The sequence below is a fragment of the Thunnus albacares genome, chromosome 8 (genome assembly GCF_914725855.1).
Source record: "Thunnus albacares chromosome 8, fThuAlb1.1, whole genome shotgun sequence".
Taxonomy (NCBI): domain Eukaryota; kingdom Metazoa; phylum Chordata; class Actinopteri; order Scombriformes; family Scombridae; genus Thunnus; species Thunnus albacares.
The window spans coordinates 24094003-24116592 of NC_058113.1; the positions used below are offsets into that span (position 1 = coordinate 24094003).

The window sequence follows — 22590 nt, forward strand, 5'->3', positions numbered from 1 at the left end:
CAACTGACAAAGTATAGCAATGTCACTTGTTATGAGACCCAAGTACAAGCCACTGAAGAGATTTTTCTCCAGTAGATCAAAAAACACCAACTAAAAATTGGGAAAAATTGTTGATGACTCAATTTCAAAGTCATAGATATTCATCACACCACAAAAATGCAAACTTACCAAAACAAGATAAAAATGGCACTTCTTTGTCAGTGTGAGAAAAATCTCAGTTAAATTAAAATTGCATTAACATACATTTTAGTGCAGAGGTGATCTAAAGCGCTGATTACTCAAGCATACAATAAGCAAATGTTTTGACTTTGCCCATGAAAATTTCAGCATGCATGAAGAAAATGGTAAAATGGTGGTTTGGCTTTTTGCTAATTTCAGTCAGGTATGTGCAAAAGCCTCAACTATTCTTCTATCCTCTCCAGGTTTCTGTGCTACATGTGCATGCCATATGCAGCCTAGAGCCAACCCAGTAGCAACACAACTGCAAACCAAAAATAAAAACTGCTTTCACCCCAACACTAGGGGGAGTTCTCTTCCTGTGTAAAAGCTTTGTCTTCCCACCCACTTACCCAGATATTTGGCCTTCTCCTCTCTCCGCTCCTTGGCAAGCTGCTGCCTCTCCTCTGACCTCATGATGTCTAGGATAAGAAAAAAGAGAAAAAGGGAAAAAGTGTGTACATGAGAGGCATCATATAGTCAGTTTGTATCAAATCTAATCAATTTGGCCAGATAAGCTCTCAGACACATGGCTTTTATTAATGTTGTATGTTTCCTTGCAGGTCAAGATCAAGACAAACAGTGAAGACACATTTTTTGCAAATTTACAACCTCTGCAACACCAACACATCATGAGAGTAATTCAATATCTGAGAATTTTTGGCCTCGTATCTCACCAAGTGAGATTCATGCCATACTTCCATGCAACTGCACAATTAAAATTAGATTAAATTGAACTGGTTAGTCAAGCTCACCTCAGCTGGATTCATTCTTTGAGAGCAATTTGGGTAATGCAGCGAATATGGAGTATAATTACCTGAGTTAATTTCCTCATTCCTCGAAAAAAGCATAACATGTGTCTTATTCAATATATCAAAAAGAGTATTTTGTCAACAAAGCACTAAATTTACCTGTAAAACCTTTAGTTTTTTTGTGCCATCAGTCATTTTATCAGAATACTCTGTAACACACTTCCCTCAATCCAAAACTGTCCTGATGCAATGACGATGCACCTGCCCTCTGATGAGCATGAATATGAGTAAATGTTTTCCTCAATGCTGCTAAGTCAGCGTGGCAAGGGCTTTAAACTTTTAATCACCACAAGGAAATGTATGTCACAAGACAATGACAGGAAACTGGCAATGTCAACACTTCAACATTGATGCTCTCCAAAGGGCAGCTGCCGGTGAGTGCTATATTCTCTGGATTGAGATAAAAAAAAACACAAAGAGCAAATGTTTGAGGAAAACTCTGCAGGCAAGCTAGTCTCCTCCAAATGAAAGCTGCAGCATGTGGCAGAACTACTAAATCTCCTATGCCATCTGGATGTCAGTGTATGTTTGACTGTGATATGTTATGACCAGAGGGGAGCTCTTACATATATCTCATCTCTGTGTGACATCTCTAATGTCTACTCTCACATAACATTCCTCACAAATACCTGACCACTCAGTAAGACAAACTCAAGGGGAAGAGAGGTGCATGCAAACACTGAACCATCTCAAGAATTCAAACAGCATCCTTTCATGATGGCTTGTGCTCCTTCTTGGGAAACATTCATTCATTCTGACTTTCCAAAGAATGAAAACCTTTTACAACCAAAGTGTGTGATTACAAATGAAGACATGCTCTGAGAAAATAAGTACATGTAATACATGATACAGACTAACAATAAATCAGAGTTTTTGACTGTGATTTCCTTAAGTGTATGATCCTATATCTCCTAAGTTGTTTTAGGTGACCCATTGAAATTAATTAGCATCCATTCAAAAAGATCATTTCATAGTTATTTCACTCTTTCAGAAGTCTGCATAGAATTGCAATTTGAGGTGCAGATTGTTCACACAGATCATTTCTCGACCACCGGGAAACACTGACACAGGCTGCAGTCTTGATCTTCCTGGAGTCTTCACACCACATCATCCTCCTCAATCCTCACAGACCAGATGTTCAACATCAAACACAAAGGAACTCATCCTTCAGCAACGTCTAATAAGGGGAGGCGTGAATCAGAAACATGAAAACAATCTGCCATGCAGCCTCCCCTATGAACAACCTCTGACCCACTTTGATATTTATAGGACTATGGAAAGCTCATGTGCATGATGTTGGACGGTGTGCTATGCTGCTGTTTGCAACTCACTACCATGTTAATCATATCGTCACATGCACAAAACTTCAGAGCAGAAAAAAAAAAAAGAGCGGTCCAGAAAATACTGCTAGGTGCAGTGTTTGGGCTCCAGACTCTACACACACACACTGACATCTTCACAAAATGTCAGCACTGTGTTATTTTGTTTGCCTTTAAATCAGGGTACAAAAGCAGCAGTGCTGTATAGTGTGATGTGCAACTCAAACTGGGCAAATCCAATGGACACACAACAGGAAAAAGAAAGCATTCCAATGTGTTTAAATTGGTTTCTTTCACTATTCTAATCTGACACAACACCCTAAATTGTAAAAGTACGGAACAATCATTGACGTGAAGAGGCTCTGATCAACAGAAGCAAATCTCTGCTATCAAGGGAAAACGTTTGAGACATGACAAAATACAGCAGCTTCCAACTTCACTACAAGCCTCAACATTCAATTTGACTAATTAAGGGGCCACAGAGTGTTTTCATCTTCACCAAACTCCTCAGCATGGTGCAAAACCTCCTAAGTAATGAGCTTTGCGGAAACAGTGGAAAAGGAACTTGAAGGACAAAAGGGAAGTGTGGGTCATTTTTGGAATCAGGAGACTTAGGACTCAACTACATATTTCTCTAAAATAGACTAGACTTTGGCAAAGAACACAAAAAAAGACTGGCTAAGGTCATATGAAGGGATCCAAACTGACAGAACTGTTATAGTTTCAGGAGCAGTTTGGGACTTGGTGGGGGTTTATCCCTGTCACCTCACGCTAAGGAATAAAGACCATGACCACTGTGAATGGATTAATGGATAAAGAATAAAGGGGGAGAGAGAAAAAAGGCTTACACTCCCAAAACCCTCAAACATGTTCCTTAGAGTTTGCATGTGCTGTTAGCCAATGGCTGTAAGGAGTTCAAGTGGTGGCATTGTGGAAACAGCTATGGTGCAACTACCAGGTCAAAGTAAATGCCTCCTTGGCATCAACCACTGAAATGGGATTCCTATTCAGGTTCCTTCAGCCCACCTTTCATTAGAGACTGGTGCATGGCAGTGACTAGCATTGACCGCCCACTTACCAACAAAGCTCATTTGTCCATATTTTACTGGGATATTTTCTTTACTAATTTAATTCTGCCTGAAATCTTCTAGCCCTGCTTAGCAGCTTCTGTTCCATGTTTGTTCCAACGATTAAAGATAAACTGCAGCAGCTCTATTGGATTTAGCTTCAGGTCTGAAAGCATGTGGTCATTTCTACTTCGATACTAAAGCATTGCCTGTCTCATGAGAGCTGACCTAACTCCAGCAGAGTGCGGATGTATTGCACCGTTATTAGAGCATAGCTTTGTACCCGTCCACGTTCAGCTTCCATTATGAGTTTCACCTTGAAGGAACTGAACACTATACACATAACATGAATACTTCAAAGCAACATTTCTGTTCGCCTTTACCTCTTTTCGACTTGGGGACAGGGGATGCCGGTGATCCAGGTGATCGAGGAATGACATCAGGTTTTGTGGGGGTGGTCAATCTCCAGTTTGTATCTTTCTTAGCTGGAGACTCCATTCTCTGGGTGTTGTCTGTCTTCGGGGGGCTGCTCTCCCCCTCCGGATCAGGCCTTGTGGGGTTTTTGATCAGTTGTGAGTGGGGAGCTGGTCAAAGACAAAGAATACAAAACAAGTGAGTAAATGACAAGGTAAAAGGTAGAACAAGCACACAGATGGAACTCAACCAGTTGGTCCTCATTCCTTTCACTGCTGGGCCTATGAAGGAGTTTAGGGTGGGTGACGTAAACTTCCTCAAGAACTGCACTTATCAACTATGAGGGGTGGAGTCCATGGCTACAAGAGAAGACTGTTTTCTTAGAGAAATTGTTCTATTTGATAACTCAAATGTCAATACTGTAACAAAATAATGAAATAGTGCACCACCAAAGAAATAATCTAAGCTCTTCTGTTCCTGTACAATGTTTCTTTCAGTTGTTGAGCAACATTATCTGCTGCAGATTACACCATTTGCTCAGAAGCACAAGATAATAGGTCTTAAGCCTGCTCCTCAAACTCTACGCCTAATACCACTTCTCTGCAGCACAACTGATTTATCGACAGTCTGGCCTGAGCAAATGGCCTGACTCTCAGGCAGAACAAAATGCAGTAATTGCTTTTTGGCATCCAGATGATTCTATTGAGGTGAAATGAATTTGCTTAGGAAAACAGAATCAATCAGAATCAATGATCACCCTCCCAGGGAGTCAAACTTTTTGATGAGAACTACTCAATAGCAGCCAGTTTAGGCCCATCAGTCATCTGTGCTACCAGAGATTTTAAAGGATTCTTATCAAAAGAATGGCTGGGCTGGTTTGTTGGGACTGCAGCTTCACTCAGAGCACCATGACTCACATTTGGCAAGCAGCTGAACTTGAATCTCCTACTCAAACATTAGTTTGCCCAGGCTTTGACGGCCAAACAAAGACCGTCATGGGAGGGACACTTGGCTTTGTCCACTCAGCACTGTACCCCTGCGTTCCCTGTGGAACCATGTCGGAGCACAGTTCCTTCTGCATAGTCTCTGAAGGTAAACACTGGGGCAACATGCTGTAAATTATTCAGACTTTGGCTAAAAACAACACAGACAGTAGGGGGCTGTCACAGAGAGACAGTGAGCACACTGAAGATTTACTATACAAATGCTGTGCTATTCAACAGTTTGCATAGAAGAGAACCAATGAGGAGTGAGACCAATGCTGTGCAACTTCAAAGAGAATTGATTATAGCTTTGTGTAGAGTATGCAACTGTACAGTGTGCTTTTTAAGCCATAAACATCTCCTCGAAGACAGGCCATATTTTTTTTTTCAAACAACTTGCCCCCTTGTGGGTAAAACTCTGATTATTATTGGACAGAGGTCTGCATGAACAACCTTCAGCCGAGTAAACAGGTCAACTTCTCACCACTGCAGCTACAGATGCCTAGTAGCACTCAGTGAGATATCAGGCCTCTTGGCAAAGATTGTCTGAGCTCATCTGGGCACATGGAAAAGCTATGTCATCAGTCTGGGAAATGGAGGCTATTACTGATGACCCTTAGTTGGATGAAGCCTGATGGGCAGAGTCTGTGTGGGTCTATGAAAGAGTTCAGCTGGGAGACAAGACACTGTGTTTCCCCTGTCAAAGCATGCCACTATTAAATAAGCATTCCTTGGGCAGTGATGTGCTCTGACAGAGAGGGGCCATTGTTGTGGTCTCTGCATGGCAACGGGACAGCAGCCAAAACAGTGCAATGACAGTGAGAGGGGAAAAGGGGGGGGTTGGTTGGTAGTGAGATAAACTGAAAGTAGAGGATAAATACTTGATACTTGGTGGGAAATTTCGATGTGTTTTTGGAACAAAATGCAACTTAGTCAGTAATGTACAATGATGATTAAAACTGAAAATTACCTACTGTTATTTGTGCGAAAAATGAAAACGCTACAACACCGCACTCATCATTTGCAAACAACTTTATTGAGAGCAAACTGAAACCGACCACTCCTGGCTTTTCTTCTTCTGTTCTTCTATGTTACTGTATTGTGATAAAATCTGTCACTTTACATAGAAGACTTCATGTGATTTAATATCTGCAATTATCAACTGATTCTCTACATCACTTTTGCAAACAAATGATGCTGCACACAACCCCAGTTGTTGCACCATTGTGACTACTAAGGTGAGTCTCTGAATTTATCATCTTAAACATTTTCTAACAGATCCCTGCAGATATGACAACAAGGTGATAGGATTAAGTGCAGCTCTGAGAGATGGGCATTGTATTACCTCATAGCCTGTGAAATTTTCCTATACACCTGGGAACTGGAGCCACAAAGAATTGGCTGGCTGACAGGACTGTAGGCAACTGGTCAGACAATCACAGTGATCTGTATTGTCAATGATGGGGAGAATGAGAATGTAACACACACGGGTACGTAGGTGGCGCTGACAATGAATACCAATGAAACCTGAGGCTCTCTGGAGGAAAATAGGATGGGAGCTGAGGGAGAGGACTGCTGCTGCGTAGCAAGGGACTGAAACAAGGGCTGATTGATGCAGGCAGCTCAAACTATCTGCACCACCAGACAACTGGAGGAATGGAGTGTATGAGACATGACTAAGAGTAAATACAAAAAAAAAAAAAAAAATCGCAGAGAGTAAGAAAAGGTAGAGCTATAGCTGCACCTTATGATTGTTTACATTATTGATTAATATGCTGAAGATTTTTTATTGGTTGATTAATCAGTAAGTCTATAAACATTTTTTTAAATAAAATCATTGTTGGTGCTTGGTTTTCTTTTTATCAGCTCATCAATTAATTGACTCAAAGTTTCAGCACCAGTTACAACATTTAAAATAACAAAGAAGTCTGCTAAGCTGACTCACTCAAATTCCGGGACTTTTGCCTGTCCTCACATTGTGATGAGTACAGTGACCTCTTACAGCAAACAAGATTGAGACAACCTCATGCGGTGCTTTGAGCAGAATGCTTAAGTAATATTTGCTCAGATGTACTAAATGCAATGGGGAAATCTGTTCAGAAATCCAGGATCTGTGTTCTGGCTGTTCAAAAAATATGAATTGAGCGAAGTTAATCAAATTATCCGGTTTTTACAGAGTGTTCTGTGTTTGTGTGTGAAATAATTACAGAAACAGGAAAACTTAAGCCTAATTCTATGATATTTGTACAAATCTTACACCAGAAGTTGCTTGTATCATCTGAGCAATTCCTCTTTCACCATATTTACACTCCAGCTTCCCAAAGGTACTGCAACCAGGGGACAACTACAGCCGAAAGCCATTAGACCACCCTCTTCTGACATCACTTACATTATTCATACTCATAAATCAATGCAGACCAACTTCCTGTGAGATGCTAGAACCTCCATCAAGCCTGGACATGGAAAAACACTTTGGTGTATCTTATTATTGGAAGGCCAGGGACAAAGATACACAGGACATTTGGTGAGCATTTCACAAGCTACCTGTCTCAGACAGGTAGATGGTTTTGGTGTGCACCACCAGTCCCTCTTAAGAGGTACTGAAAACCTATTTCTTAATCAGCTTCTTTCTATAAGCAAAGTGGTTGTACATGATTATTTTACATGCAAGATTTCTGCATTTGTGTTTTGTCAGTGCTCCTCTCTCTGGTTTGAAGTTGGCAGGAATCTGTTTCCACATACTTACAAAACAGTAATCAGAATGTGATGACAGTTGTTGGGTACACTGTGATACTGAATAAACTATACCCGCATAGCCCTGATAAAGCAGATCAGTTGAGTTTTGGAGTAATAAACTCATTACTTTATAACTAATGAGATTTTTTCTAACTTTAAATTTGATTGCTGATTATTTAATCACAAATTTAAAATGTTTAAAAAGGGCATATCATGCACATAAATTAAATTTGAAACCAAGCTTTGAGGTTCCTGAAGTTTTAGAGAAGAGACATGATACTCCACACCTTCTAAGTATAACTGCCACTATGCATCAGCTTTGACCCATCTGATGGTAGCATGTAAACTACAACCTAGAAGCCTCTGAAAGCAGTGCTGTCCTGGCAAGGTTGCTTTGTTTTATTCTCCTATTTGACAGCCATGAGACCCGAAGTGGGTCAGACGAGGTTCAGGAATCTGTGGCATGCTGTGCATGATCATTGGTTGAACTTTACACCGTCACCCTGCTCCACAGCTCAGTTGGCCCCCTCATGTCTCACCATGGGGCCTCTCTTGCTGCAGGTGTCAAACAAAGCCTGAGGCACTCAGCTGAATCCATTTATATGCAAAAATGCTACGATGCCATATCTGTAAAAGTCAGCAGATACTGTAAAGGAAACCTTGCAGAAGTGGGTATATGCATGCATGCATGAGCACAGTGTGGGAGCAGAATGGCAGGTTGAGAATCAGCAGGTAATTAGCAAACACCCAGTGCTATTTCCCAGTTAGAAGCATGTCAAGTTGGACAAAATAAATGTGCAACCTCAAATTTGGGTTTGGTCAAATGTAGCAAAGGCTAAGCAAAGCTCATACTACATTCACTCTGTTCACTCCAAAGTGCAATTACAAAGGAATTTAGTCCTTAACAGTTTGACTGGTGATATTGTGAGTTAAGAGCCAAGGCAAAACGGGGCAACTGGTAATACTGCCACAGAAAATGTGATTTAGCAGAAATCCAATTTCACAGCATATTATTTTGTTAAAGCAGGTTATAAATACACACACCGCAAAGCCTGCTTCTTCATGTACAGTAGTGCTGTCCCACTAAAACCTAAATTAACATAGTCACCTCCAAAGCAGGGCACAAGAGCCCATCCAGTTTCATCATTTTAAGAAAACTAGTAGAGTAGAATATTTACGACTAAACACTAAGTACTCCATCATAAATATTAAAAAAAAAAACACAGTGAAGCAGAGAAGACAGAGAGGTTATGTCTGGAACATTATGTGCTCACTTCATAATGGAAGCATTTTTATCTCAACACCAGCTGTATAGGCTTCAGATAATATTTCACACCTATTTTTCTACCTGTTCATCAACCTCATAGAGAACCTGTATATCTGAGTAAGAAAATCTTGTTTCTTCAGAGCAGCAGAGCACAACACATGACTCACTGTATGACAGAATCGACAAAGTATGACAGCACATTGTCATGACAGTGTTTGCTCATTTACAGCTTAGAGAGGGATGCTTTCAGTTGAGAAGAGCTATAAAAAGCGACAGAAAACAAGCATCCATTCCAAGTGTCAAGTAAATACATACAGTATGTTAATGGTAAGCTTTAAAACGATCTTAGTTACATCATAGTGGCCAGTCATGACGAATACAATTTACAACTGCTGCTCATTTCCATTTGTGATGCAACATCTAGAGCACTGCCAATGTATTTTTAAGATACAAGGCAGAGTAAGAATATAGGACAAGATATGGAATATTTATGAAGCCAAGAGCTTCATCTTACGCACAACTCTTTCTGTATCCTGCCAAACAGATAAGAAAAGGAGTGACTGCATAGATAGTCCACCAACTAAATTAACTAAAGGTTTATATACCAAGGATACAGAGAAGCTGCTAAACCTAAATTTCTTATGAAGTAAGACTCTAAGCACTTTGTAAACAGGGCGGAAATGCAGCACATTCTCTTGAATAATGGAAATGAGGCAAACAAGAGGCGAGGAAACAGTATTGAGTGTGAAATCAAAAGACTGGAAAGGGAAAAGGGCGGCAACAAAAAAAAAAAGAAAAGAGGAACTTGGGAAACACAGGGAGAATGGATCTGCATCTCATTTGGGATGGGCCAGGGGACTAATGAACTACCTCATCGCTTACCCCTCCTAACCCGTTGCCCCTTCACCCTGTTGTGTCCCTCCTGCACCGAATAGGGTGATGTAAGAGGGCAAGGGGGCCCAGACACACAGGAAGCGCAGTGTAAACAACAAGCACTGACGCTACGCCAGACCGGGCCGTGTGTGTGTTTGTTTAAAAGGTCCAGGGTAGCAAAGTTTTCAATAGATGCAGATACTAGATACAAAAAACAGCGTTAAAACATGCAAACGAACCACACATGGAAAAGATCCTTGGGTACTCTAACTGAAGTTGCACCTAATAACTATTTTCTTAAGGGATTAATCTATTGATTATTCATCCAATTATTTGTTTTATTTACAAAATGTCAAAAAAATAGAAGAAGATGGCAAGTTCCCACAGCCCAAGTTGATATCCGCACATTTCTTGCATTGTTCAACAGTCTAAAACTCAAAGATATTTAATTTACAATAATGTGAAACGGTAAAATGTAAGTAAAAAGTAAAAAGTCTTCACATTTGAGATGCTGGAACCAAAGAATTGTTGGTATTTTGCTTGATATAATCTAAATTGTAGCCACATTTTCTGTATATCTACTGCAAATTTAAGTAATAGTTTGTTATCTTGATACAACTCAGTAAACAAGGACTGAATGCCAAATTAAAACTGGTCTAAGATATCTGATACAGACTGAAGGAACCTAGTCATAAGACTACAGCTGATGTCAATACAAAAGGTGTTCTGCATACCAACTACAAGGCTGAAGACACTTCAAGAGACAGCATTCCTTCATGGCATGTCAATCGGCCAGTGAATACTAATGTCAGTGACCGCAACAGCTTTCATCCCATCACCTGGCCCAGGCTGAGGACAATGCCTGGCATTTAGCTGCTGCTCTTTCCTGCACCGGCACTGATGAAAGGCTCCGCTGATCTGAACTAGCAGCAGCTCCCTGGGGACCCTGCATCTGCTGCTGCCACCAACATGCTCCAACGTCAACGGATAAGTAACCTAAACAGCCTGACCAGTGGTCGGGTAGTTTAGAGAACTGCCCAACTCAAGCCTTTCTCAATGACATCAGAGGACAAGGAGGGATTTCTGTGCCGTACAGGCTGCCATTCATAACTGGAAGCAGTATATCAGCATGCCAGACAGTCGCTCCTGGCAACCTGCTGCACGTCCCTTTTTGGGGGGTTGGGAAGTCAGAGCATGATCTAATCCTCACTAGTCTCAATGTTGGGTTTTTCGGTCCCCTGTCACAATCCAGGGCCAGTTTTTAATCAGAGTACGATGGGAACTATTTGTACGAACGTGCATAGGAGTCGCTTGGGATTGTTTGTGTGGCTGTTTCTTTTATACTTGTCTATAAATGTGTTTCTGTTTCCATTTCAAACCCACCTACCCACAGGAAATGAATCAACAAAACAACTTGCTTGGTGCACGCAGGTCCACACAACATGCTGGTGAGATTTGGAGGGTGCTTGCATTGGCTCCTGCGTAGGTTTATAGAGATGTTTTCTTGTATCTTCGGAAAAGCATAAATCCAGTTTAAGAGGACGTTCACATTGTCAATCTTCACATTAAGTTTGAAATACATACAAGGGGCTTCAATGTCCTGGGGCTGGCCAAATAGCAGCTACAAAGCTGACCAGTCTTAAAGCTACTTCTAACATCTCAGTTATCTGTAAAAATGACTTAAAAAGGACCTTGTGCAAATGTGTCCTCGGTAAAGACATGTCAGGAGTATTCCCTCTCTGCTCCTGAAGCTTCTCTGGGACCAATCAATAGAAACAGGTAATAACTGGTGACATTCTTCATCAGGACAGCATTGTTGACATTTTGAAGGACCTGAGACTGTGTGTGTCCTTGTCTGAGGTAGCTTGTTTGTCAGTTTGTTCCAATATGGTTATTTTCCTAAACATTACCTAAAGCAAAAATCAGGCCCTAGCAGTAATCTCATGACCCTTCAACATACAATTACATCCAACAGTTATCATTAACTGGATTTTTGTCTCTCCACGCAAAAACCCAGAACCTTTCTGCTGGCAACATGGACCAATCATGGCTTTTATAATCATAGGTAACTATGAGGAGGCAAATCCCACGCACTCTGTGACAAGGTTCAAACATTTCCATCAACAGAAACATGAAATGGCACTGATCTTAAAATGTTTTTTTTAATAATGTAATTTCTTAGAAAGCAGGTACAATAACTAAACGAATTGCCAAAATGTGTCAAAGGGTGGTTTTGGATGACATATAGTACACATGCTGAGGGATGTGCAGGGAGATCAAGATGTGTTTACAGTATATGAAGCGTGCCCTTTAGCTGGACAGGGACTAGTCTAATATTAGCAGATAGGTCTGGTGACTGGAACGAACCAACAGACGACAGAGAGCACACAGCAGCCACGTCTGGGATATTTTCAGACTTGGTAGAGGTGGTAGGAACAAGCTACACAGTCCAAATCAAGACTTCCCTCCCTTTGTCCTTCCTCCACTGTCCCAGGGAGATAGGCGGTACGGCTGACTGATGATAAATTTAAGCTACACCACTGCAGCATCAGCCTTCTTCCTGTGTCACAGTAGAGACTGAAAGACACAAGGGGGTTAAGAAATGCAGATGCTTGTTAAACAGCATGTTTCATGCTTGTTCATTGAGGAGGTTTGACGTAAGAACAGCATGTTTGGCATTCAGTCACTTAGCCAAGCTGCAGCAACTGTGCAGCATCTAGGATCAAACTCAGTGCTAGACTATCCTTTTAATTTGTGTTTTCAATGTTTTATACCGTATTTCTTATTTGATTTTTTTAATGCACAATGCAAAGCACTTTGAATTTGCCTTTGTGTATGTCTATGTAAATAAACTTGTCTTGCCTTTCCTTGGTCCAATAATTTGGACAACCTTTTGCCACTGTCTTCCCAGTTTCATTATGTGCTGATGCAGTAAATTTATTGGTTATAAATGTCTGCATTTTGCCCTGTGAGTCAAGCTGTTCATTGCCACCTGACTGTACAGCTTGGTTCACCCTGTTATTACCTTAAAAGTCTGCAAAAAACCTTGGGGTTACACTAGGTGACCAGCTGACCTTCACCAAACACAACATGTCTCCCAGTCATGCAGATTCACTTTGTATATCATCAGGACAATTTGGCCATACCTGTCTGAGCATGCAGCACAATTCCAAGTCCAAGCACTGAGTATCTCACGACTGAGCTGCTGCAACTTGCTCCTGGCTGGACTACCAGCGTGCACAGTTAAGCCTCTGCAGAGGATTCAGAATGCAGCGGCACGTCTGGTGTTCAACCAACCTCAACAAGCTCATGTCACACCTCTGTTCGTCTCCCTCCAATGGCTCCTGGTGGCAGCTTGCATCAAGTTCAAAGCTTTGATTCTTGCCTTCAAGGCAGCAAATGGAATGGCACCTTCCTACACTGAGTCACTTATCAGGCTGTATGTCCCCTCCTGTCAACTCTCGTCTGCAAATGAACAGCATCTGGTAATACCATCACTGCCTGGTAAGCAATCACTTTCCAGACTCTTCTCATTTGTGGTTCCACAATGGTGGAATGAGCTACCTAGCTCCATGCGGTCTGCTGACTCCCTTGGTACATTCAAGAACTCCCTGAAAACTCAGCTCTTCTGTGAACACCTCAACACTTGAGCCCCTTAACCTTTTTAGTACTTTGTTGATTGTTGCACTTCTTTCTTGTTGCTTTTGGTATTTCTTATGCACTTATCTACTTCCTGTTGTTTCTTACTTTATATATTAAAAAAAAGTACTCTTTCTCATTGTACTTGTACCTGGTCAGCTACTTGACAGTTTGTACCACAAAGTCTGAAAATGACAGTGGTGGTTTTACTGGGGGTTATGTGCTATTTCTTGGCCAGGTGCAGTAACTTACTGGTGGATGCTGCTAAGCAAATTTTGTTACTAGCTATGTTTCCCCCAGTTTCTGGTCTTTATGCTACGCTAAGCCAACCAGCTACTGGCTCAAACTTCCTATTCCTTTCAGCAAGAAAGCGAATAATTGTATTTTCAAAAAATGTCAAACATTTCCTTTAATTACCCTCACACAGTTTTAATTAAATGGTGAGTAATGCACTTGTTTTTATAGTAATTAAATCATTTTCTTGTATGCCTTAAAACACATTTCTTTACACAATCCTTCAGCTTAAAGAAGTTACAGGTGGTCCTTGACAAGTCATAGCTCTCTGAATGATCAACTGTATTATATATCAAAGGGTCTTGTTTTAAGAAAAAGACCAAGGGAGCTGGTTCTATGTCTGAAAGTCATTTTTCAAGATTAGACACATTCTTGGGGCAAAATGTGAAGTTACAAGTATCTTATGAACATTTTGGAGGCTACTCTACCAAAACTATAGCTCCCAGACATTTTAGAAGTGTGACTAATAACATATGTGATAGGGCTATGGAAAGTAAGGAAATTAATATAGTTGTCATTACAATGGACATGACAAAGAAGAGCTTGTAATAATAACTTTCTTTGAAAAAAAAGCTAGGCAGCACGTATAGTAGTTAAACTGATTACTTACAAAGTGAGACCACACAAACTAACAGTCTCTGTGCTATATGAGTTACTTGGTGGGTTTAGTGGGTCAGGGGTGGTTCAAGGGTAGGCAAGTTCAACTATAATCCTCCCTTAATCCATGTTTTTGGAGTAAACACTGTTTTTACAAGTTTTCTTGACAAATATACATCTAAAATGCAAGGTCAAAAATAACTTGTTAATGTACAAAGTTCAGAAGCTCAAATTTAGTGGTGTCTGTCTGCCATCAAGGACTCACAAAGGTTCACAAAAACAAGCATGAACTGTGTCCGCATGCACGTATTGACCGCCGCTTTTGGTAGCCATTTCCTGGTAGAATACTGCTGAGACAGAGTTTGCACAGTTAGAGTGTTGGTTAATGGGAAGGCTTTCTCTCTTATTTGCCTTCCAGAGTGCTGGGTTAGAGATCCACCTCTATTCCCCTAGAGAGGTCAGTGTCTGGGCAGTGTGATTTACACCATCTGGGTGCTACAGAGTGGACCAGACTTGACATGATGCCTCCTGTATGTGGAGTGTTTAACTCTGGGGGAAATATTTCAATTTTTCACAGTCTGATTCTTGAACAAAGGCACATACATACATGGATGTACAAAAGCTGACAATATAGAGAGAAATTGGTTCCACACTCCGATATGTTGAATTGAAATGTCTAGAGGTTTATATGCCAACTTTCAGTTTAAATGTGAGGCTGTTTTTACCTTCCACATGGGCTGAGCAGTGTAGGAATTGCAGCCTTATCTTTTTTTCCTGCCATGTTGTTACATAAATTGGAGACTATTAGCACTGATTCCAACACTGTTCAACCAATATGGATGTGGAAACTCTCAAACACCCTTAACTCAGCTTTTTAACCTTAGTTTTAAACCCAATCTTCTAGAGTGCAAAGAAACCAAAACCACTGAAGATGTGTCACTGTTTAAAAACTGCACTGTAGTTTCAAGACCAGACCTCAATGCCACAGTGCTGGCATGACTTCAGTCGGTTCTTTGTGACTCAGATGCTTCTGTTCTTTACCCTCCTCTCTCCAAACTTCATACACGACTGAGTACTTCTATAATATGTGCTGAATGTGGGCTTTGGACATATCTGAACATGTGGGAACTGGGAAGCCCCCAATCTCTAACACCAGCAACCCTGACTGAAGTAGCTTTAGAGGAATAATCAATTAATCCTCACACAGAAAGACACTTTTATCTTGTGAAAGAGCATGATATAATAATTCTCAGTTTGAAACCTTTAAGATGTGTCTAATCCTTTTAGCCATCCATGCATTTTGTCATTTCTTCCAAAAAGGTAACAAGGATTAAAATACTTGAAGAGAGCCATTTGATTGACAAAGTAATCTGTGATTGCAGCCACATATGATGAATTAAATGGATTACGCAGGATGGAGCCCACACATAGGTTGGTCCTCTTTTGTATAAACCACCTAATATTATAAAAATGAGATTAAAAAACAGCAGGGTAAATGTTATGTTGTGCAATTATTCTCTGCCACAGACACAGAAATAAATCACATTTTAATTTCTGCTTCTGCATAAACGATTTTAACCCTTAACATTTCCAGCACATAGTGACAGCACATACCAAGAGATATAATAGTGTGCATCACTCTGCTATATATATGTATACATACATACATACATGGTGGAGGATGTGGACAATTTGCTTGATGATACATTTCAAAACATCATCATAAGTGGTGATCCTCAGGATCATACGCATCTCCTACAGAATGTGAAAACATGTCATTATGACAGACACATCACCTTCATATTGCTCACAACAAATCCTGCACAAAACAATGTCTGTTCTCTTTGTTAGCAGGTGCCATTATTAGGCACTGAATGCCCACAGGAATCTGCCCACTGCTAATTTACAAAGACGCTAAAGCAGCCCTCTCTCTAAAAATGGGATGCGGTTGCACGTATTCCCCTGATTACATAACAATTCTCGCGGCTGAAGATGTGTAGCTGACTGATCCTGTTTACTGCATTCTTGACAGCCAAAGTTGGTGGATTCTCCCATATTACACAAAAGACAAGGACTAGGCTATACTATTATCTGTCTCCCTGTCAGTCTGATGAGACTCTTTATCCTCTACATGGTTATGGCTTTTCTCCAAATAAAGTTTGTATAATGACTCACTAGCAATTTAAAGCACTGCCTCAGCATCATCTATTTCTGTTTTTATTTGAGAGATCAGTGCAGTGAGCCGTTACATTCAGGGTCTGGGATGTCTGTGAATGTTAGAAATGGTGAATCTTGAAGGAAGATAAAAGTGTCTATGCATCTTGGCTGGTCACGGCTCAGCTGTTCAGGTACGGAGATTAAAGAGGACGACCAAACAGAGCCGACTGACAAAGAGTGGCAGAACGGGAGAGCTCAGAGAGAAGAAAGCCTGCATAAAGAAAAGAGGGATTAGAAGATCTTCTCAAAAAGTCCTGACAGCAGATTTTCTCAATACCAGGCTGGGATTTCATCAGCTCCAGTCCAGGGGCCTCTAGTTCACAACCAGGACAATTGTCCTGCTGCTTCCAGGTGCTGTTTAAATCTCCCTTAAGGACATTTTATGTGGGCAACCCACAATCTTCTGAGCTAATAAGTCAGGAAACCGTGTCTTTTATTGAGATTTTAAGTAATGGTCATACTCCCTCTTCTTCTTTATGAGAGATTGTCTTGTCCCAGTAATGTACCATAAAGGTAAAATCTCCCTCAAGAACAACACTGTGGCTTTGAGTGATATTCAAAACTTAATCCTTATCTGATACAGCTGTGCAAATGTGAAAAAACATGACAGAGCAACATCATGCTTTTTGTGCTTGAGTTATGAAGAGAAAGAGAGAAGGTTGGAGTTCTGATCACCATAACTGATCGCAACAGGCTGAAAAAACAACTTTTGATCATGTTCAATAAGCAAGGGACATCTAGGGTTCTCAAAACTTTTTGGGGCCAGGGAAAATTTTCCAAGGACCCCTAATAATCACAACACTGATTAAGCATATGCTTACTACCATTTGTACTCTTAGATGTATTCTGAAACTTTTCAACCTAAATACTTTAGAGCTGTTTCATAGTGATAAGCAGAAGCATTTCAATTTGAATCATGTTAATACCACTGAAATACTTTAAAAAAGAGGGTCTTTTTATTTAAGTTGCATTTGGACTTGACAGCATTTTTACTAACATCAGTTACTTGAAGTAAACTTTCAGAAAAAAGAACACTTGCAACACTGGCATAGTCCTAATAAACCCAGACATTTAAAATGACCAGTCTAAAGCTGACTTTAAGTAAGTGCTTCAACTTCAAAATAATTAACTTACTCAAACCGTTGGCAGAAAGCTCTGAACAAATCGAAACAGATGTTATAATAGTTACAGAATACATCATAGTAATTAGACCTATTACTTCAGAAAATTTTGATTAGAATAATTGCATTAGGCTACTTCACATTCTTAGCTTACACAATCACAATGACTCACTTAATGCTCACCTAAATTAATGAGATGGGTGAGCCTGTCTCTCACTACACAGTTGCTTCATTCTTGGAGTGATGGATGACAGGCAGACTATAAAATCATTCTCCACATGCAAACGAGCCCTTCGCTTAGTCGTCATTGCAGTCAAAGTGGAGAATGATGACTCACAGAGGTAAGTGGCAAGAAAGAGGAGCAATATTCGCATTGGCCTCGGCAGTGAGTTCAGGACAGTGAGAGGGAGGGCCATAAACCTGCATGAGGCACCTGCTGGAATCAGGCCTTCAATGTTCTATCACAGGATAAATCCAACAGCTCCTCTTCTGCCTTACCGGTGAGGCCACTTGTTGTTGCAGCTGGGGCAAAGGAATCCTGCACCCAGTCTCAGCCATCAGTGTTCACATGCATAGCCTCCTTGGACAGAGAGGTTGAGGCTATTGAGCAAGTTGAATATGTTGGCAAGATAGGCCAATTTGGCTACAAACCCAACTCTGCGATGTTGGGTTTGTCCTCTCTCATAAACTCATCTCAGTGTGTAGCTCCAACACCCGCTGCAAAACTCTACCACGAGAGAGCCATCACACTTCAGAGTGATGTAGCAATGCGTCATTCCCAGCATCAATCTCCCTACAAAGTTGTCCAAACAAACATGACTGCAGTGCCCTTGCCTCCACAAAATTAACTGCAGTGTTCAAAACAGAGTGAATGTCTGGTTCCATGCCTTCAGATGCAAGCACCTGCCGATGCAGCATACAGTGCGTTTCCATAACCTCCACATTGACAGCCTTTATATGTGTAATAACCCCACTCTTTCAGCCCATCATCACTGCAGCAGCATCCATACAAAACTCAGCCTCACTTCAGTCATGAAAGCATCCAGGAGTCTGATTGTTTCCTCACCTTTTGTCCTCCCTCCCTGCAGAAAAGAAAGTCCTCCAAAATGTTTCCTTTTTTTTGTTTTGGTTTGCTAACCTTTCCCATGGTTAGCAAACCAAAACAATCAACTGAGCTGTTGATTCGTCCAACTGAATAGAAAATTGCTTACAGGAACAAAACCTATCAAGTAGCTGTGAGTAAATGTCAACTGAGAGTTCTGCAATTCTCCTCCTCATGGTGTTACTTTAAGCAATCCATAATAAGAATAAGAAGCCCTCTATGCTTTCTCTGAAGTTGTGGCCAGGTTTACCATCCGTGTTTTCTGGCAGGTGTATTCCTCGCTCTTTCAACGCAAAAATTATTTTGTTTTGCCCTCTGGGTGCTTTGTAATTAGATGTCGCTTCAGCTTGGTTGGTTTCATGGCTTTGTTCGCAAGCACCTGAAGACACATGACGCATTTTGGTCTGCCACTGTTCTCAATAAAACCAAACTTAATATAACTGCCATCATTTTCCCATACTCACCAGCTAATGAGCTGGCTAATAAGCCAAGTTAATCAGCAGCAGGAAACATTCATTGTACCCTGAGTGTAGTGAGTGATTCATGACAGATTGACGTGATGTGTGACAATCATATCAGACTTTCTGTTGGCCCAAAGCTAACATGGGAGTGATGCACACAAATATGTTTGTTTTATTGCACAGCTTGGCACAAATGGTCCCCATGTGTAGATATGCACTGCCAATTTTATAATTTAAAGCAAATTATTCCCCCTGGCTATGGGTCGCAGACACTGAGAAACACTGCTATGCATCACATGAAACAAGAGGCCTGATGTCATTGCTCCTACCATGAGTCACAACACATAAACTCCGATGACAGTTCCTCCCACATTTACAATTTCATGTACATTATGTTACTCAGAACAGGCTGTTTAAAAGACACACACGACTACAGATCAAGATTCCCACGACCAGGGTGGAGCTCTACCCTCCTCCTGCTTGATGGAGAGCCAAAACAAGCTGACCTCCCTCCATGAAGCCCCCTGTCAGCAGGAAGGAAGTTTTCTGTTGTCAGAAGGAGGAGGTCACATTGTGTGTCCCCTTCTATTTCCAGAAGCAGGCGACATGTCAAGACACAATGCTTTGGCATGGATATTCAAACACTGGACCAAAGCATGATGTCTTGCAAGAACAACTGCACGCTGGCAGATGTCCAACATGGGTATTTCATTTTGTCTTTAACTGAGACATTTGTTATGGCTGAATGAGCCGACATGACATTGGCCTTGAACTGCATGATCATGGGATCACTTAGTTTGTAATTGCACATATAAATCTATAACTAAGCTGGATGTGTCTGGAGTGTGAGGTTGTCTCTTTGTCCTGCACTTTGGCCGTGGGCTGAGTGTCTCATTAAAATGTTTTGATTTCAGGAGTTGTTTGGTGCATCTCTGCACCAGCTGAAAATGAGCCAGACTGCACCTGTGCATTCAGAACTATTGCACGTATCTGGAAAACATCCTCTGGTAGAGCAGCACCAAAGGGGAGATAGGAGAGGATGCCAGACCGCCTATGTGACTGCATCATGTTAGTAGTGAGCTAAACATAACATAAGGAGGGGGATGGGATTAGACTAGTCAGATTACCTCATCTAGCACAAATTGTGTTATTATAACCCTGGTGGCTGAGCTCTGTGCGAAAGGAAAAGCCAGCAGCTGTCAGCTGAAGATCATACCGGTGTTTTGTTTTCATCATGAAAAAGGTCTGCAAATTTGATAGATAAATAAATACATATTTGATTGTCACAGAGATTAAAATGAGAGATTGAGGTGTCCAGCTTGTGGACAACAACAAGGTAGCATTTGCTTCATGATCTGTGGACTGTCTGTCTCCGCACCTACTAATGGGTTATTCATAATTCATCAGATTTTATTTCCGACCACGCTCTCTGACATTGCAACACTGTCTATCAACCCCTTAATGAGGCAGACAACTACTGTAAAGTTAACACTAGCGAGACAACATTTTAAAACAGTGTGACAAAGGACATGAATGACAAAGCACCCCTGCATTTTTCTAAAAGCAAGACAGACTCAGCTCAAAGGTAGACAGGACTGTGGTTGAAGACTTACATTTTGCTGCTGGCAGAGTATTTTCCTCCATTTCGGCGGCAATACCCTCGCTTTCTATTCTTTTGTTCATTCAAACATGGGAGTTTCGGCTCTTCCTCTCCAGCAGTCCTCTCATTCCTCAGGCAGTAATGAGGGGGGGAAACTTGGTCGAGTCACTCCAGTTGCACCCGATGTCCTGAACGAACCGGGGCAGGAAACCCTCCTGAGAGCGTCCAGTGATCTCAGACAGAAATAGAACAAAAAAAAACACACAAAAAAACCCAGACTGCTCTCAGACAGACGCACCGGTGGCTGCTCCTGAGAGAAGTTAAATAAAAAAGGTGTCAGAGTGAATTTGGGAGAAACGCGGGGGAGGAGGAGTGCGGGAAGTTTCGCACTCTCCGACACACCACAGCTGATGCTCTGCTAGTGCGGATGGTCCCTCACTGGCCTCCGGATCGGACTGTACCATTACCCAGAGAGGGGGGATTGCGGCTGATATTTTAGCATTTCCTTAAATGATAGCAAGATTTAACTTTATACAAGACAGATACAGTAACTGTTATATTCTAATGCATCTATATTGTATTCTGAAGGCAAACTTAACGGACAAAAACACATTTATTATGTGACAAAAATACTCTGTCTCCTCCTTTCTGTTGGTTCCTCCAGCCACAAAACTACAATGCACTCGCAGGCAGTTCACAGTTCACATTCAATATAAACCTTTGAATTTGATAACATGTCTTTGACCAGCATGCTTGCAAGTTTTTTTCTGCAATGTTTTGACATTGCATGGTTCCTTGAAGCACTTTTTAACATAAAGATTGTTATCATTAGTTGTAGTAGTAGGATTTGCCTATCAATAGCATGGCAAAGTATTATATTCAAACAGTATACTGCTGTAATTATTCACTGCAGTCAACAAAATATATTAGCATAACAGCATTCCACATATTTTGGGCGAGGGAAATAATGAAAAGTAAACATTTCATTTTGTTCTCATATGCATTTTTGCATTTTTTTTTTAGTGTCTCAAATCAGCATCCAGCTAAACGTATTCACTAGAAATCTCTGTTCTGGCCACATAAATATAGAAAGCAGGATTAGGCTAGGTGCAGGACAAAAGAAGCATAAAAAGGAAAAGGAGAGGTGGCCCACATACTAAATAATGCAAGCTCCCTAAAATGTTTAAATGCAGTGTTTCGATTTCGTTTTCCCTTTTGTTTCACATGAACATAAAAACCACAAAACATCACCATACATAAAATCTTAGGAATTTAATGAGCATCCTGAGTCATTTTAAAAGAAAGAAGAAAGTGAAGAAACATGTCACCATGCTTTCAGATTAGGTAAGGCCAGGCTTTTCACTGGCTACAACTTGGACTCAGCCATAACATGTGCTTTTAATAATTAGTTTGAAATAATCGGTTGTTCATGCATGAAATTTTAGTGAATGGAGGACACTAGTTTTTCCTGTCAGCCTGGTTTTTGTTTTGACGAGTGTTTGATGTGTTAAACAAGTTACTCCACCCAAAACTGAGCTACTTTAGAGTCATATATTTAGATGATATTTTTTTTAATCTTAGACAACACAACCTTCTCAGTTCAAATCATAAATAGATTGTTACGTAACAGTTTTAAGGACTCCAGAGTGTCTTCTCGTTTACCACCTGTGGATCTCTCAGAGCATCTGCCAAGGTGGGGGCTGGGCCAGGGGCTGATCGGCACGCTTGAGAGGGGACACCCTGTCAAAAGGAGCCCAGTGGGGCTCTTTTGTGCAGCTGTTGAGTCGTGTTCTCCCAAACCCCCAAGAGCCACCTGTCACTGCAACTGGAAAGTGGGGGATGTTGAAGTAGGTGGGGGTTGGGTGTGCTGTA

The 22590-nt window shown here is 41.0% G+C and overlaps 1 protein-coding gene across 6 annotated transcripts in view; it reads right to left on the minus strand.

The window, feature by feature from the left end:
- The window catches only part of map7d1a (MAP7 domain containing 1a), a 42446-nt gene extending 21312 nt beyond the window's left edge, over nucleotides 1-21134 (minus strand). For 4 of the 6 annotated variants that reach the window (XM_044358644.1, XM_044358645.1, XM_044358643.1 and 1 more), the window contains exons 1-3: nucleotides 20732-21133; nucleotides 3798-3998; nucleotides 570-638 (exon numbers count right to left, since the gene is read on the minus strand). In XM_044358644.1, the coding sequence (XP_044214579.1) occupies nucleotides 570-638; nucleotides 3798-3998; nucleotides 20732-20801 (340 nt within the window). In that variant the 5' untranslated portion in view covers nucleotides 20802-21133. Of the gene's footprint in view, nucleotides 1-569; nucleotides 639-3797; nucleotides 3999-20731 lie in introns of all 6 variants that reach the window. The other 2 variants (XM_044358640.1, XM_044358639.1) reach the window with 1 other exon arrangement.
- Between the last annotated feature and the right edge of the window lie 1456 nt (nucleotides 21135-22590).